This window comes from Aedes albopictus, chromosome 3 (assembly GCF_035046485.1).
Source record: "Aedes albopictus strain Foshan chromosome 3, AalbF5, whole genome shotgun sequence".
In the NCBI taxonomy this organism is placed as follows: domain Eukaryota; kingdom Metazoa; phylum Arthropoda; class Insecta; order Diptera; family Culicidae; genus Aedes; species Aedes albopictus.
In genome coordinates, this window is record NC_085138.1 from 356,032,844 (window position 1) to 356,049,241 (window position 16,398).

General features: G+C 40.1%; 1 protein-coding gene across 1 annotated transcript in view; it reads left to right on the forward strand.

Annotated features, from left to right (window-relative positions):
- LOC109408718 (roundabout homolog 2) overlaps positions 1-16,398 on the forward strand; it is a 493,067-nt gene that overhangs the window by 405,827 nt on the left and 70,842 nt on the right. The window contains exon 6 of the mRNA XM_062855310.1: positions 14,263-14,503. Coding sequence (XP_062711294.1) covers positions 14,263-14,503 — 241 coding nt within the window. The remainder of the gene's footprint in view (positions 1-14,262; positions 14,504-16,398) is intronic.

Sequence of the window (16,398 nt, forward strand, 5' to 3'; positions counted from 1 at the left end):
AATTTAGTTAGGAACTCATATAATACTAGTTGGAAGAACTTCTTGAAAACCCGGTGAAGAAACTCCTTGAGGAATTCAGCGAGGAACTTTTATAAAAATTCCCGGTGGGACTCCTAGCGAAATTCCCAGAGAAACTCCCAGAGAAATTCCCGGAGGAACTCCTAGAGGAACTCCCGGAAGAACTCCTAGAAGAATTCCCGGAGAGACTTCTAGAAACAAAAACCCTCTTCAAATACCTAGAGGAATTCCCGGAGGACCGCCTAGAGGAATTCGCGGAGAACTCCTAGGAGAATTTCCGGAAAAACTTTTAGAGAAATTCCTGGGGGTGCTTCTTCCTGGAGGAATTCCAAGAGGAATTTTCGGAGGAACTCCCAGAGAAATTTTTAGGGGTACTCCTAGAGAATCACCTGGAGGAATTCTTGGAGAAATTTCCGGAGGAACTCCTTGAGGAATTCTAGGAGGAACTCCTAAAGGAATTTCCGGAAGAATTCCTACAAAAAAATCCATTAGAACTCGTAGAAGAATTCCCGTAGGAACTTCTAGAGAAACTCCTGAAGAAAACTCCTGGAGGAATTCCTAGAGGAATTCCCAGGGGAACTGTTAGAGGAATTTTTAGAGAAACTTCTGGAGGAATTCCCGGAGGAACTCCTGGAGAACATCCTGGCGGAACTCGTAGAAAAATAAAATTGAATCTTCTAGAGAAATTCCCGGAGGAACTCCTAGAGGAACTCTCAGAGAGATCCTTGAGGATTTTTGGAGGAACTTCTTGAGGAATTTCCGGAGGAATTTCTCAAGGAATAACCGGAGGACCTTTCAGAGAAATTCCTGCAGGAGGTTCTGGATAAATTCCCGGAGGAACTCCTGAAGAATTCTTGAAGCAACTTCTAAAAGAATCCCCGGAGGAACTCCTAGAGGAATTCATAGAAGACAACCTAGAGGAATTCCCGGAGGGATTCCTAAAGGAATTCCCGGGGGAATTTTCTGGAGGTACTCCTAGAGGAATTTCTGGAGGACCTCCTAGAAGAATTCCCGGAGAGACTTCTAGAAACAAAAACCCTCCTAGAACACCTAGAGGAATTCCCGTAGGACCGCCTAGAGGAATTCGCGGATAAACCACTCGAGGAATTCCCGGAGCAACTCCCAGGGGAATTTCTGCAGGAACTCCCAGAGAAATTCCTAGGAATACTCCTAGAAGAAATCCGGAGGAATTTCTGGAGAAATTTTCGGAGGAACCTCTTGAGGAATTATCGGAGAACTCCTATAGGAATTTTCGAAGGAACTAAATGAATTCCTGGAGGAACTCCAAGGAAAAAATCCCATTCGAAATCCTACGAGAATTCCCGTAGTAACTTCTAGAGGAACTCCTAAAGAAATTCCTGAAGGAATTCTAAGAGGAATTCCCGGGGGAACTGCTAGAGGAATTTGTAGAAAAACTTCTGGAAGAATTCTGAGGGGAACTCCTAGAGGACATCATAGAGGAACACCTAGAAGAAAAATCCTTTGAAACTTCTAGAGAAATTTCCGGAGGGACTACTAAAGAAATTCCTGAAGGCACCTTTAGAGAAATACCCGGGGGTTCTTCTGGAGGATTTTTTGGAGGAACTCTTAGAGGATTTCCGGGAGGAACTTGTGGAAAAAAATCCCACAGGAAAATTCCCAATAAAACTACTCCCAGAGGATCCCCAAAGGACCGCCTAGAGAGATCCCCGGAGGAACTTCTAGAAGAACTCTTAGAGGAGATCCTAGAGGTTTTTTTGGAGGAACTTCTTGAGGAATTTCCGGAGGAACTTCTCAAGGAATTCCTGGAGGAACTTCTCAAGGAATTCCTGGAGGACTCCCTAGAGGAATTCCTGCAGGAACTTCTAGCGAAATTCCCGGAGGTACTCCTGACGAATTCTTGAAGAAACTTCTAAAACGATTCCCAGAAGAACTCTTGGAGGACAGCCTAGAGGAACTCTTAGAAAGCCTCCTAGTAAACTTCTAAAGAAACTCCAGGGGTAACGTTCGAAGGATTTTTTTTTCCAGAATCCCTAGATTCTTTCCATATCCATTAGCTATCTTCACGATGGTCTTCAAGAGGATCTTCGTAAATTCGATTTATTTACGAGGACAAACTCCTTCACTTTCAAAACATCGTGTTTGAGACAATCACCGGTGGAACTAAGTCGTTCCAAATTTTTGGAACTGTTATAAATTTGTACCAAAAAAAAAATGGATCACTGCTGAGTGAAAACGACCTGAGCGGACCCAGATGTGGACAAGAAATTCCTACTATGACTGAAACTCAAAAAATTACACATAGATTCTTCGGAAATCCTCGAGCTACCTTAGCGGACCTAGATGTGGACATGGAATTCCAAGTATTTTAAAAAATCAAGGATTTTTCCTGGACTTTTTGAATGTCCTCAAATAAACCTTAGCCGACCCAGATGTGGGCGAGGAATTTCTAGTATTTCTAAAAATCAAACATTATTCCTTGACTTTTCCAAAACCTTCGAACCACCTAAAATAACTAAGAAATTTTCACAAATGTTTCAAACATTTTCATAGAAAACTCAAATATTCTTCAGATGGTACAAATATTCCTAAGAATCAAGAAATATTAACCGATCCTTCCAGAATCGCCGGGTATGGCATATAAGATTATTAAGAAATTTGGAGCCTTCCTAAGAATTGGCACTTACAGACGACTATAGAGCTTTCGAGCAGTTTTTATTTTCTCTATGTACTTCGATGAAATATGTTATATGAATTTTAATTTGAAAAAAATGTTAAATTTGTTTGTGTTTTGTTTAAGTATTGTGATGATTTAGTTCACTTTCTCTTAATTTTTTATTAAGTTCTTCATGCAAATTCATGCAATAAATGCAGTGTAATGAATGCAAATCAATGCATTGCTGCTAATCATCGATAGAGTATTCGAGCAACTTGCTCGAACAGCACGAAATCATTTTCATAACAACTAGGTAATTCAGCAGCTACCAAACGCACCCAACCTGCCAGGACGGCATTTGTTGATACCGTTCTCTATTGTTCTCTCATTCGCGTGCATCCACTGGGTTTAGCCGGGAGCGTCATTTTTTTTTCTCTTCTGCTGCGTTGGTATATATGAGAGAAAAAATAAAATTGAGATCGGTGTGGATCACCGTTTTCATGGTTGCCAATGGTACGGCTTCTATCATTAGATAACAGGGGTTTGATGTACCTCAACATTTATGATTCCATGAAGTGAAATCATATAGTTTTGATATAAATGTTATCACAATAAAATGCTTGATGAAACAATAGTGGAATTTTTTTCAGACGTCAAGCATTACAAGTATAAACATTGCTTATTATGTATAATTAGCCATGCATTGTATTGCCAGTATGTAAGTATATCAATGCATATAACATCTTATACATATTCTGATTCAACTTCTTCGGAGCATCCCAACTTGGACTCACAGGCTTCTCAGATTAGTGTTTCATGAGCCATTGCACAACAAATAACTGAAAGCTTTCCTTTTCTCCTTGGATAACAACGATATTTTATCTAAGAAGTTTATGTACTGATCGATCTCAGACACTTTTAGTATATTCTTGCGGGTATTCATCGCACTTTTACTGAGTCGGTTATGTTGACATCTTTCATTATAATATTTGTTCCAATTATTTTCTTTCTCAGTGCAAATCTTGTACTACATATTCCCATGCCAAAACAAGCTTGGTAACTGAGAACAAAATGAAAATCTCTGGCGATACTGGACCATACACTCATTCCAAACCTCAACATGGTCTTGATGAATACTCGTGCTTTTACCGATTCAGTTAGGTTGCATCTTTCAATAGTATATTTATTCTAATAATATTCTTTCTCATTTGATTCTTCATGAGTATAAAGAATCTATAAATGTTATGGAAAAACATTCAAATGTTTAGAATATTACACAAAACTAACCATAAAACTCATTTCAAAATAATTCTGGCCACCCTGCCAACCTCGAACGGGCGGGACCAATTGCCTCTCCGAGAGAGCTAAAACGTGCTTTTCCAACGGCAACACGTGGTAATTTCAAATTTTTAACGGACGAGCTTGACCTCAGACCTTAAGAACTGCCCTGAAGCTTTTCGGACTTCTTTCAAATCTCCCTGAAATCTTCATAACATCACCTTGATATCCCTTGCAACCCTCATAAACCCCTCCAAAACCCGTCTGAAGCACCTCTTAAACGTTTTCTTAAGCTACTGAAAACATCCTGCAACAGCTCTTAAACTCCTTAAAGTCCCTTTTTTTGTAGGGGACCGTATTCACTGCGACCATGATCTTATCGCCATTCTCTTGAAACTCATAAGGGAGCGTCCATAAATTACGTAGCATTTGTTGGCTCATTTCTTTACTCCCCCTCCCCCTTCGTAGCATATTTTCCCATACACTCAAACCTCCATTTAGGTCGAATCCATATAGGTAAAATCTATTTAGGTCCCTCCATTTAAGTAACGTTACCTAAATGGAATCTGATTGTGTTCAGAGCAGTTGGAGTGTTTTAGATTAGCGATAAGGTTGGTTTAAGGGAATTAAGTTGCAAGTGGAGTTAATGGCATGCTCAGCGTGGATGGGGGGATAGGGTTGGTTTAGGACTGTTTACGGTTTCCCAAGAACTTTCTTGTAACTTTGTGCTGACAAGTGGTAAGTTCAAAGTTTGTTTAAGAATCTCTAAGAGCTCCCTTGATCCCCATCGGATCTACAATCGTAAACAGTCTAGAACGTCTCAAATCTCTCCTGAAACCACCTGAAACGTTTAAGAAACACTCTAAAGCGCCGCTCAAATCTCCCTGAAGCTTATTTAAAAGCTGTGATCCAAAATGTATTTTTATAAACTGTAGGCCCTCTAAACCCTCCTCAAAACACCCTGTAACACCCTTGAGATCCTCCAAAACCCCCGAAAACGCCTGCGTAACACCTCTGGAACCCATCATCTGGAGCTTCCTTAAACGCCCTCAAAATCCCCCTAAACGCACCTGATTCCTCCTGAAACTCCCCAATACGCCTACGTAACGGCTGAGTAACTTCGAATGAGTGTAATCAGTTTCGTACCTTTTAATTCCGCCCTATGTTGCTTATCATGTGACAGATACGCGTATTTCGACTACCATTTGTAATCTTCCTCAGTGTCAGTTATCCGCTGAATAAAATAAAAATCATCTGAAGTTGTCTGAAATGCCTTCGGAATCCCCCTTAAAGGCCCCTCGGACCCCATGTAACGCACCTGAGACCCTCAGAAACCCCTGAAAACGCCTATGTTACGCCTGAGTAACGCCTTTGAAACTTGCCAAAAATCCTCACTCCAAACTAACCCTGAAGCCCCCATGAAGCCTTCCTGAATTGCCTGTACAACAACCTACTTGAACTTTCTATGAAAGCGACTGATTCTTTTCTGAAACACTCCTGATACCCTTCTTAAGTCCCTTGAAATCTCCTAAAGCTCCTTTCAAACCCCCTTGGAAACTCCTTAGCCTTTCGAAACCTCCGTAGTTCCTTGAATTCCCCCTGAAATGCATAAGTGAGTGAGTTAGAGAATGAGTAGCAGGTAACAGTAGGTCGGCTCCAGAGGCACGTATGAAAAATATTGTCATCATAAACTGTCCCATGTTCAGTTCTTACGCATAAGACGCTGTCCCGCTTATGTTGAGGAGTGAATAGTGAGCGTTTCAGAATATTGAGTGAGCAGTGAATAGTGAGAAGCTGGGATTGACTGTGAGGAGTAATCAGTGAAAAGTGTGGGGCAGTGAGGAGTGGGAAGTGAGCAGTGCGAAGTGATGGTTGAGAAGTGTGAAGTAAAATGCGAAGAATGAGCAGTAAAAAGTAATGTGTTGATCTGAGAGAGAGGAGACAGCTGGCTTCGATTGCGGGCTACTTAATGTCAAGGAGGACCTGTCACAAACTGTCACCGCAAACCGAGCTGAAAATCGCACATTAATGGTGTGGAGTGACCAAGTGATCTTATTGCAATTTCGCTCCGTTTGTTGAAATTAAAAAAGAATAAAAATATGATGGTTAGTTTTCTTCAACCAGCGCAATGAATCCATTCATTCTCCATGCTCAGTCACAGCATACTCAATATGGCAATCATTTTTGACCAATAATATGTTTTCAAGCCAGTGTGCGGTGCACAAAATTGTAAAAATAAGTACGAAGAAGAAATGTAAACATCGTGGCCGTCAGTTAGCTGTCTCCTCTCTCTCAGGTGTTAAGCAGTAAGAAGTCAGCAGTTAGTAGTGAGAAATGAGTGGTAGAATTGAACAGTGATCACTGTGTATTTAGTAGTAAAGAGACAGTGAGATTGAGAAGTGAGTACAGAGTTAGAAGTGAGGAAAGAGCAGTGAAAAGTAAACAGAGATATGCGAAATTGGTAGAGTACAGTGAAGAGTAAAAACTGGACAGTCAGAAATGAGCAGTGTGTAGCAATGAAGAGTGACTAATCGAAGTGAGTAGTGAAATATGAAGCGTGAGTAAGCAGTGGGAAATAATCCATTAAAAATGAAGAACTAAGTGTGGGTAGCAGTGAGGAGTTGGGAGTGAGTAAGTGAAGAGTGTGATAAGGGAAGCTATAAGTGAGTAATATGGACATTGATTGTTGATAAACTCACACTAGACCGGCCCAAATTTGTATGAGACGAAAAAAAAAATTTCGAAATTCACGGGGCACCCTCTACAATCGTGCTTTTGGATGAGAAAAACAATCTGTGAAAGATTCAGCTCAAACGGTTTTAAAATGAGCTGGCGCAAATGAGGTGAAGGTTTGTATGGGATATTCAGTCGAAATATATGGGAAATTGGATGACCACCAGTCTCTGAAACGGCACGCCGGTTTGGCGAGTTCAATTTGGCTCAGAATTAAAAGAATGGTAGTTGACAACCTAAGGAACAACTTTGTAGAAGACCATACCATGATAAAACTTAATTTAGTTACAGTTTCAGCTAACGAAAGCAGAGTGAGGACATCTTCCCCCGTTTACTCTCGGTCATTACATGCAGCACGTGTTTGCCGCTCGAAACCTGCACACGGCGTGTGTATGGGAAAAGTTTATAACAAAAAAATAGGCATCGTCAAATTTTTCGCTATTCAATAATAGAGGCTTTCAGCTTTCATTTGCAGGGTCCCTCAAAAAAATCCATCGAGGGATCCCGAACAACTTTTTCAGAATACTGTTTTTCCCCATACAAAATGCACGGTTCCAAATTAATCCCTATTTCTACTTAACAAACATACCCAATTTTTTGTATGAAAAAGTTCCCCCGATGGAATATTTCGATGTTGGGCTTGAATGAAAGCTGGTAGCGTCTACTTTCACGTAGCGTAAAAATTAGCGATGCCCATTTTTTTGTAATAAATTTGTTCTACCAGACACACCGTGTGCACACTACATCATAGGCGGCTATGTTGTCCTTCATAATTTCCATTGCTCACGCACGTGGATGGGTATTCAGACAATGAAGAATTACATAGCTGCCTATGATGTAGTGCACAAGCTTCGACCGACAAACACGTGCTGTATAACAACCGAGAGTAAACGGGGGAAGAAGTCCTCACCCTGCTTTCGTTAGCTGAAACTGCAACTTAATTAAGTTTTATCATGATATGGTCTTCTACAAAGATGTTCCTTAAGGTCTCAACTACCATTCTTTCAATTCTGAGCCGAATCAAACTCGCCAAACCGGCGTACTGAATGAGAGACTGAAGGTCATACAATTTCCCATATATTTCAACTGAACATCCCATACAAACCTTCGACTCATTTGCGCCAGCTCAATTTTTAACCGATTGAGCTGAATCTTTCACAGGTTGTTCTTCTCAACCAAAGGCGCAATTCTAGAGGGTGCCCCGTGGAATTTTTCGACATTTTTGTATTTGGGCCAGTCTAACTCACACTCAAAGCACACTCATGAACCGCTCCTGTGTGAGCAAACTCGCGCGCGTTTCTGAATCATTTTCTCACGTGCGAGATTTTCATGCAAAATGTCGCTCTCACGAGCAGGGTTGTTAACGTTAATCAACGATTAACGCCGTTACGTTAACTCGTTAACGTTAATTGTAACGATTAACGTTTTTTGCGTTGATTTTTCAAGGCCGTTGATCAACGTTAACGTTAACGCTAAGCGTTGAATTAACGTTAACGACTCCGTTGATTTTACGTTAATTGTGGAATTTGGCCGAACCTGTATGAACTCCTACACGAATTTATGCGGCACCCATACTTCTCAAACGTCAAATTTCGTGTGAGCGTAAGCAGGCCAATATAAACTCGTGCAGTAGTCCATTGTACACTTTAGTGTATGCCTTTCATCGCATATCACATTGCCATCGAAATGTTTCTGGGAGACCATCCCAATTTTCTTCGTCTTGGTAAATTAGTCCCCCAGAGACAGTGCCTGCTTCTTAGCTTAGTGTTCTATGAGTATTTCCACAGTTATAACTAAGACCTTCCTCTGCCAATAGCCATTTTACATTACGTGTTTATGTTTGGCAGACACAGCTTCTCTCGAGGTCGAAGAAAATTTCCTTAACAAAAAGTTCCTGGACCCACCGGGAATCGAGCCCGTCACCCTCAGCATGACCATTGACCATGCTGAATATACGTGCGCATACAGCATCGTGTTATATCTTTCTTTGATGTATCGGAGAAGGTCTTTTTCTTTTGTAGACGGTATCCAAACTATGGCGAGCTCGAGAGCTATCGCCAGCAAGGACCGCAAGTAAAAGCTTTGACGGTTCGATAATCAATCCTCTGTATTTCGGTTCTCTTTGGGTTTTTATAGCTATGACAATATTTGGCTTATTCTATTTTACACATTGGTTAGAATGAGACAACTGGAGTGTGTGATTGAGCAATTTGTGCATCTTCGCAAGGTCGGCGTTTTGTGTGCCTTGGTGGTCCTATTCCAATATGCGCAACGTAAGGGCGTTCGCATATGGGTGGAAAAGGAATATGGAATGGTTCAAGTGCTGTAGCCTCGGCGCGTATAACTTAAGCCGCATATGGTTGCAATTTTATTCTATGTAACTTGAGCCACGGCGTTCGCCGTTGTTTGGAGTTAATGACTTGCTTTGATTTGTTTATGACTGGATGTTTTTGGTTATTGTTGTTAGGGATGCATATGACAATCGGCGCATTATTTTTGATCTTATTTTTTTCGAATATTACAAAAAAAAATCAAATTCACAATGCAAAAGAATGATTTTCCTCTGGTTTATTTTGGAGGTGCGAAAAGCAAAAAAAAATATTTGAAATGAATTTCCTAGAGTGCATGATGAAAATGGGAAAAATGTGGGCTCTTTTCTGTTGAATTTTCAGGCACTATTGGTGTTTATTTTTGTCTCTAAAAAATCGCGAGTAAATTAAAGTCCTTCATTTTGACTTTCACAAGGAACTTCAAAATGCTCGCTTTCTAGTTTAGATTTAGGATTTTTTTCAAATTGTGTTTATTTCTAGTGGTCACAATAAGCTACGTCAAGTTATGCATTTATTTTTGACCAGCCATTAGCTCCCGTGCTCCATTATTGCTAACCCAACATTATATGTGGCAACTCTTTAAGCGACTATTTGGAACTATGCCTAGTGCGCGAAGAGTTATTAGTCCACTAATGTGGGCGCTATCGTATGAGTAACGAGTTGGTTGACGATATTCAAGCGTGCCTGGTCAGTTTAGGAGCATTATTGACGTGCGTATTGTGAAACAACTACAATAAACACACAATTTAGAGAATGACCTCTTTAAATATTTACCGATAAAAAATACACAATAATCATCATTTACATGGTAGGTAACACTCACCACTACTACTCACGTAGCATTTTTCTTAAATTTGAGGATATTGGTGTTGAAATAAAAACCTCACCGATGTTTGGTTTTGCTTCGAGATCCCAATCGTCCCAATACATTCACTTTTGAATTGATTCATTTGTGCGAGAAAAGGGTTTTCTTCATTTCGAATCTTGAGCTTCTACCAACTTGAACCGCTTGAAAGTCTAGTTTAGTCAGATGTCCACTTTACAATCCACTTTGCTTTTCAGAACGCGACTGAGTTACCAAAAGTCAGTGAAAAAAATTGACATTTTTGACATGTCTACTGCGATCAAATCAATAGTAGTTTTGATGTTCAAATTATCCACCTTCATTGGCACAATAGTAAATAAAATAATAATTGCATAATAAATACGAAATAAAAATAAGCTCTCATCTACCTAATAGAAGCAGCGTGACAAGCTAAACAGTAACCCGATATCCATCGCCAGCAGCGTGAGTTTACCACCAAAGGGATTCCCAGGCCCCTTGCCATGTAATGTACCTATGTAATTTAATTATTACGCCAGGTCTAAATCAGGGCAGGGAGTGAGCAGGCCAGAGAAACTCGGAACAAATTACGCGTGCCGATCTGCAGATCGAATTCGCGGGCCAGGAGAGATGACTGCACAAAAATCTTTCCAAACAAGATCCGTCCTGGCACTTTCAGGAAGCATTGCCAGCCAACACTAGCGTGTCACTGTTTTATATCACGTTGAGTAATTAACGGTTGAATTAACGCTATTCGTTAACGTTGATTTAACGCATTCCGTTGACGTTAACGTTAATTACCATAAAAATTAACGCAACGCCGTTGACGTTGATTTCGGCGGAAATTAACGTCAACGGCGTTAATCGTTGATTAACGTTAACAACCCTGCTCACGAGTCAAGCGCCAAAATCTCGTTCGCTTGTAAAACGAATGCAAATCAATTTGAACGGCATTCAATGTTGTTGTAGCTAGCTTTGCTTCTGTTTTATCATAGAATACCATAAACTTCGATGTAAATAAAAAAAGCTCCAAGAAATAAAGCAATGCAATGAGTGAAATCATCAGTCAACTCATGCATGATTTTTTCGGTGGTGAGTTTGGCGTGTCAAGAATCGTTCGTGAAGCAACTCAAGCATGAGATTTGAGAATTTGCGTTTTTACCAACACTGAATATGGAGTGTAAAATGAGCAGTTTTGGGTAAGAAGTAAGCAATGAAGAATGAGAAGTGTGAAGCAAGGAGTGAGAAGTAATAAGTGAGGTGTGAGAAGTGAACTGTAAGGACTCTGGAATTTCAAAATAACGATGAATTTCCATGAATTTTCAGAAATCAAAAGTCGCCATCTTTGATTTCAAATTGGCGACATTCTCCGGAAATCCGCATAGCGCCTGTAAATTTGAACATGTAACAGCTTATGCCGCAAAAAATACGAAAAAACGCTAAATTAGGATGTTTCTCATACTTGAATAAAAATGGAATGGAAATTGAATGAAAATGGACTGCAAATATACTGGACATGGACTGGAAATGGCTGGAAATGGGCTATAATTAGACTGGAAATGGGCTGAAATTGGATTAGAAATAGACTAGAAATGGATTGGAAATGAACTAGAAATAAACTGAAAATGGACTGGGAATGGATTTGAAATGGACTGGAAATGGATTTGAAATGAACTGAAAATGAACTGGAAATGGACTGGAAATGAACTGGAAATGGACTGAAAATGGACTAGAAATGGATTGCAAATGAACTGGAAATGGACTGGAAATGAACTGCAAATGGATTGGAAATGGACTAGAAATCGATTGCAAATGAACTGGGAATGGACTGGAAATAAACTGGAAATAGCCTGGGAATGGACTTTGAATGGACCGGAAATGGATTGGAAATGGACTGGAAATGGATTGGCAATGAGCTGAAAATGAACTGGAAATTGACTGGGAATGGACTTCAAATGGACTGGAAATGGATTAGCAATAGACTGAAAATGGACTGGAAGTGGACTGGAAATGTACTGAAAATGGACTGGGAATGGAATTCAAATAGACTGGAAATGGACTGGAAACGAACTGCAAATGGACTGGAAATGGACTGAAAGTGGACTGGAAACGAACTGGAAATGGACAGGAAATGGGCTGGAAATTGACTGGAAATTGGCTGGAAACATTTTTTTTAAGTTTTATTTACGTGTATTTTAACTAAGGCTAATTCTACACTTGACAGGAAATTGACTGGAAATGGACTAGAAATTTATTGGAAATCGACTGGAAAGACTGGAATTGGATTGGGATTGAACTAGAAATTGACTAGAAATGTACTGGAAAAAGACTGAAAATAAATTTTAAATGAACTGGAAATGGACTGGTAGTGGACTGGTAGTGGACTGGAAATGAACTGAAAATGGACTGGGAATGGACTTGAAATGGACTGGAAACGAAAAGAAACCAACTTATAATAAATCCCACCAAAACAAAGGCTATGCTAATAAACGGGTCGCGATCTTCGTCAAGAATTCCTGATTTATTTCTTGATGATAAAAAAATTTAGTTTGTTAATCAAGCCTCCAACCTTGGAATGATAATAACATCAAATCTTTCTTGCCCAAGCAACACACTTATTGTCACAGAGCAGTCACGGCAGCGCAGGTTTTAGTTGTGCAAAAGTTACTATGACTTACTTCTAGCAAGTAAGTGTTTATTTGTTAGAAATAAGTTACAATGACTTTTGCGTAACAAAAACCTGCGCTCTCGTGACTCTTCTGTGACAAGCGTGTTACTTGGGTGGGATGCCCAGGTATATCAACAATGTAGGAAAATTTTCTACGGATTGAAACAATTAAACTTAAAAACTAGGCAAAAACTAAACTTTTCAAAGCACTTATATTACCCCATTTTATTTCTTTTTGCGACATTATCTACAGTAACGCATCTCTTGCTATACTGAATAGATTGCGATTGGCGCAGAATTGTACGCTACGTTCATGACTTGACCTGGCACTCAAGATTTTCGCATCTGCGCGAAACATTGCTTGGATCTTCATTCTGGCGATTCCTTGAATATAGATTATGCCTGAACTTTCATGAGCTAATTTGATCCGAGACCCCAAACTACTTGTTCTCTAAAGTAACTTGTCTAAGATTACCACGTACCATGAACTATAGCATTCCTCATCATAACTCAGCCTATTACGGGCTATCATTTTTTTTTTGTGCGAAGCATTGTCCATTGGAACACGTTACCTGTCAGCATGAAACTATGTACCTCTATCAGTGGATTCAAGCGAACTGGAAATGGACTGGGAATGGAATTCAAATGGACTGGAAATGGACTGGAAACGAATTGGAAATGGACTGGGAATGGACTGGAAACGAACTGGAAATGGACAGGAAATGGGCTGGAAATTGACTGGAAATTGGCTGGAAATATTTTTTCAAGTTTTATTTACGTGTATTTTAACTTAGGCAAATTCTACAGTTGACAGGAGATTGACTGGAAATGGACTAGAAATTTATTAGAAATCGACTGGAAAGACTGGAAATGGATTGGGATTAAACTAGAAATTGACTGGAAAAAGACTGACAATAAATTTTAAATGAACTGGAAATGGACTGGAAGTGGACTGGAAATGAACTGAAAATGCACTGGGAATGGACTGGAAATGAATTGGAAATGAACTGGAAATGAACTGAAAATGGACTGGGAATGGACAAAAAATGGACTGGAAATGAATTGGAAATGAAGTGAAAATGAACTGGAAGTGGACTGGAAATGAACTGGAAATGAACTGAAAATGGACCTAAAATGGACTGCACATGAACTGGGAATGAACTGGAAATGAACTGGAAATAAACTGGAAATGAACTGAAAATGGACCGGGAATGGACTTGAAATGGACTTGAAATGGACTGGAAATGGATTTGAAATGAACTGAAAATGAACTGGAAGTGGACTGAAAATGAACCGGAAATGGACTAGAAATGGACTGGAAATGAACTGGAAATGAACGGGGAATGGACTTCAAATGGACTGGAAATGGATTGGAAATGAACTGAAAATGAACTGGAAGTGGACTGGAAATGAACTGGAAATGGACTAGAAATGAACTGCAAATGAACTGGGAATGGACAAAAAATGAACTGGAAATGAACGGGGAATGGACTTCAAATGGACTGTAAATGGATTGGAAATGGACTGAAAATGGTCTGGAAATGAACTGGAAATGGACTGAAAATGATCTGGGATTGGACTAGAAATGAACTGGAAATGAACCTGAAATGAACTGGAACAGAACTGAACTAGAAATTGACTAGAAATGGACTGGAATGGACTGGAAATGAATTGGAATTGGACTGGAAATGAAATGGATGTGGGAATTTCGATTAACTTGTATGGTTTTCAAAATAAAATCGCAATGATCTCTTTCTTTTTTCGTTTTTTTTCGCAGGTCACCTCATCTCTGGACTCCATCACGCCTCCACTACTCCAGCTGGTTCCAACGAACCAATCCCTCGCATCTGGTTCAAGCACCATCCTTCCGTGCCGCCTCGCACCAACCTCCACCAATGGTCAAAGCAACTCAGTAGTGGACGATGGACGCATCACCTGGCTACGGAACGGCTTCGAGCTATCTCCAGCATCCTCGACGCGATTCTCCCAGCTGCCAGCCGGATCCCTCATGATAGACGGTAAGTCCTTTTCTGTTGTGCCTCTCTTCAAACAAACAGTACCTACTTCAAATGAAATCATATTTCCTTTGAAACAAAGAGCACTGGTAGACAGGCAGCAGCTCGCCAATCATGGACCTCCATCATCATGAGGCGGTAATTTTCATCCCAACAGGACGCGCCACTCGCCAAAACCTCTTCACAAATCAGCGAAGCTGTAGCTGCTCTTCCCCTCATTGAAGACTGAAATACGGCCGGGTTCTGCCTTTCTCGAGAGCCTCGTCCTATTCATACGGTTTCGCTGGCTTCCTGTGCATTCTTGAGCCCAATAGGCGGCAATAACTACCTAGCGTGTGCCTTGGTAATGAGATTTCTGGCACTTCTCTCCACTGCTGTGCAGTGGAACAATAGATTGCATGGCAAGCCCCAGGAAGATGTAATATACCAGATCTTCCCTCGACGACGACGACGACGACGACGACGAAATCGACCTCCCGAGTTGGAGTACCACCACTACCACAATCAATCCATCTTCGTCATCGTCGTCTTCATTTTCCATATCCTTGCGTTGTTGTTGGGGTTCTCAATTTCATCGGGTTTTCAGTTCGTCCCTATTTTAGAGCGCAAGTAATATGCATCTGATTCTGATTTGACAGGATCCTTACTTGAATGACTTAATTGATGCATTAACACATGTTGCTTGCGCCGCCACGCACACAATGCGCTCATGGTCTGATGGTGACGGTTGGAGCGTTGTTGGGTAAATACCGAGTGAAAGGCAACATCTCCCGCCGCCGCCACTGACGTGAGCTCCATTAGGATGATTATTAATATTTGCTTGAGGGGGGAATGTACGCAATTTTTTTTCTCTGCGTCTCTCTAAAAAGGGATTTGGGGAGGGAACAATGGATCTGCATTCAACCGAGGTTCTAGGGTGTAATTAATACTGAGAGGGTTCTTTTTTCGTCGAAGTCGAAGAGACAATTACGAAATGGGGAAAAGTGTTTAATTACGAAGATCTTTTTCAGGGCAATGTAGAATGGTTTTTGACAGCGGTTCAATCATTCTGTCCGGCGAGGGGACGCTGATGATTGATGAGATATAGCTCACGAATGTTTCCGATAAAATCCAGCTTCAATTAAGCTATTTCACAAAGTGTTTTACTGCTTGTACTAATGAAGTTTGCGTCAGCAAAAATGTCAGGCATTATTTCAGGTGGTTATTTAGGGGCTTCTGAAAGATTCATTTTTGCAATTGCTCCAGGAGTTGCACCAACAGTTCCTCTAGAAATACATTCACGATTTGCTCCACAAGTTTCTGCAGTGATTCTTTTAGGAGAATTCCTTAAAATTTTCCCAGAATTCTGATAGTAATTCCTCAGTAATTATTGAATGAATACCTCCAGAAATTAGTGTAGATAATCTTCCAGAAGTTCCTTCAGGAACTCCTGCTGGGGTTTGTTAAGGTTTTTTTATGACATTTCTCTTGAAGTCATTGTAGAAATTTCTCTCATGAATCTCTCGAGGAGATGCTTTAGGAATTTCTCATCGAGTTTTGTGAAATAATCTCTCTGGAAGTTCCTTAAAAAACCCTCAAGAGTTTTTTTAGAATTTTTAAAGATTGCTTATTCGCGATGTTCTCTAAGAATTTGTGAATTCCTTCAAAGAATCAAGGGAAACACTTTAGGAGCCTTTTTTTTCAATTCCATCACGAGTCTCGAGTAGATTTTACTCTTCGATGAGTTTTTGAAGATTAACTCGGATGATTTTCTATAAAATCTCTCGGAGAAATTAGTAAAAATAGTTTTGGAGAATTATTAGACAAATTTCTAGAGAAACTACTAGATTTTTTTTATTAAACTGTTTAACTGCTAGTGAAGGAATTCTTAAAATTTAACTTCTGGGGAAAAATCTGAA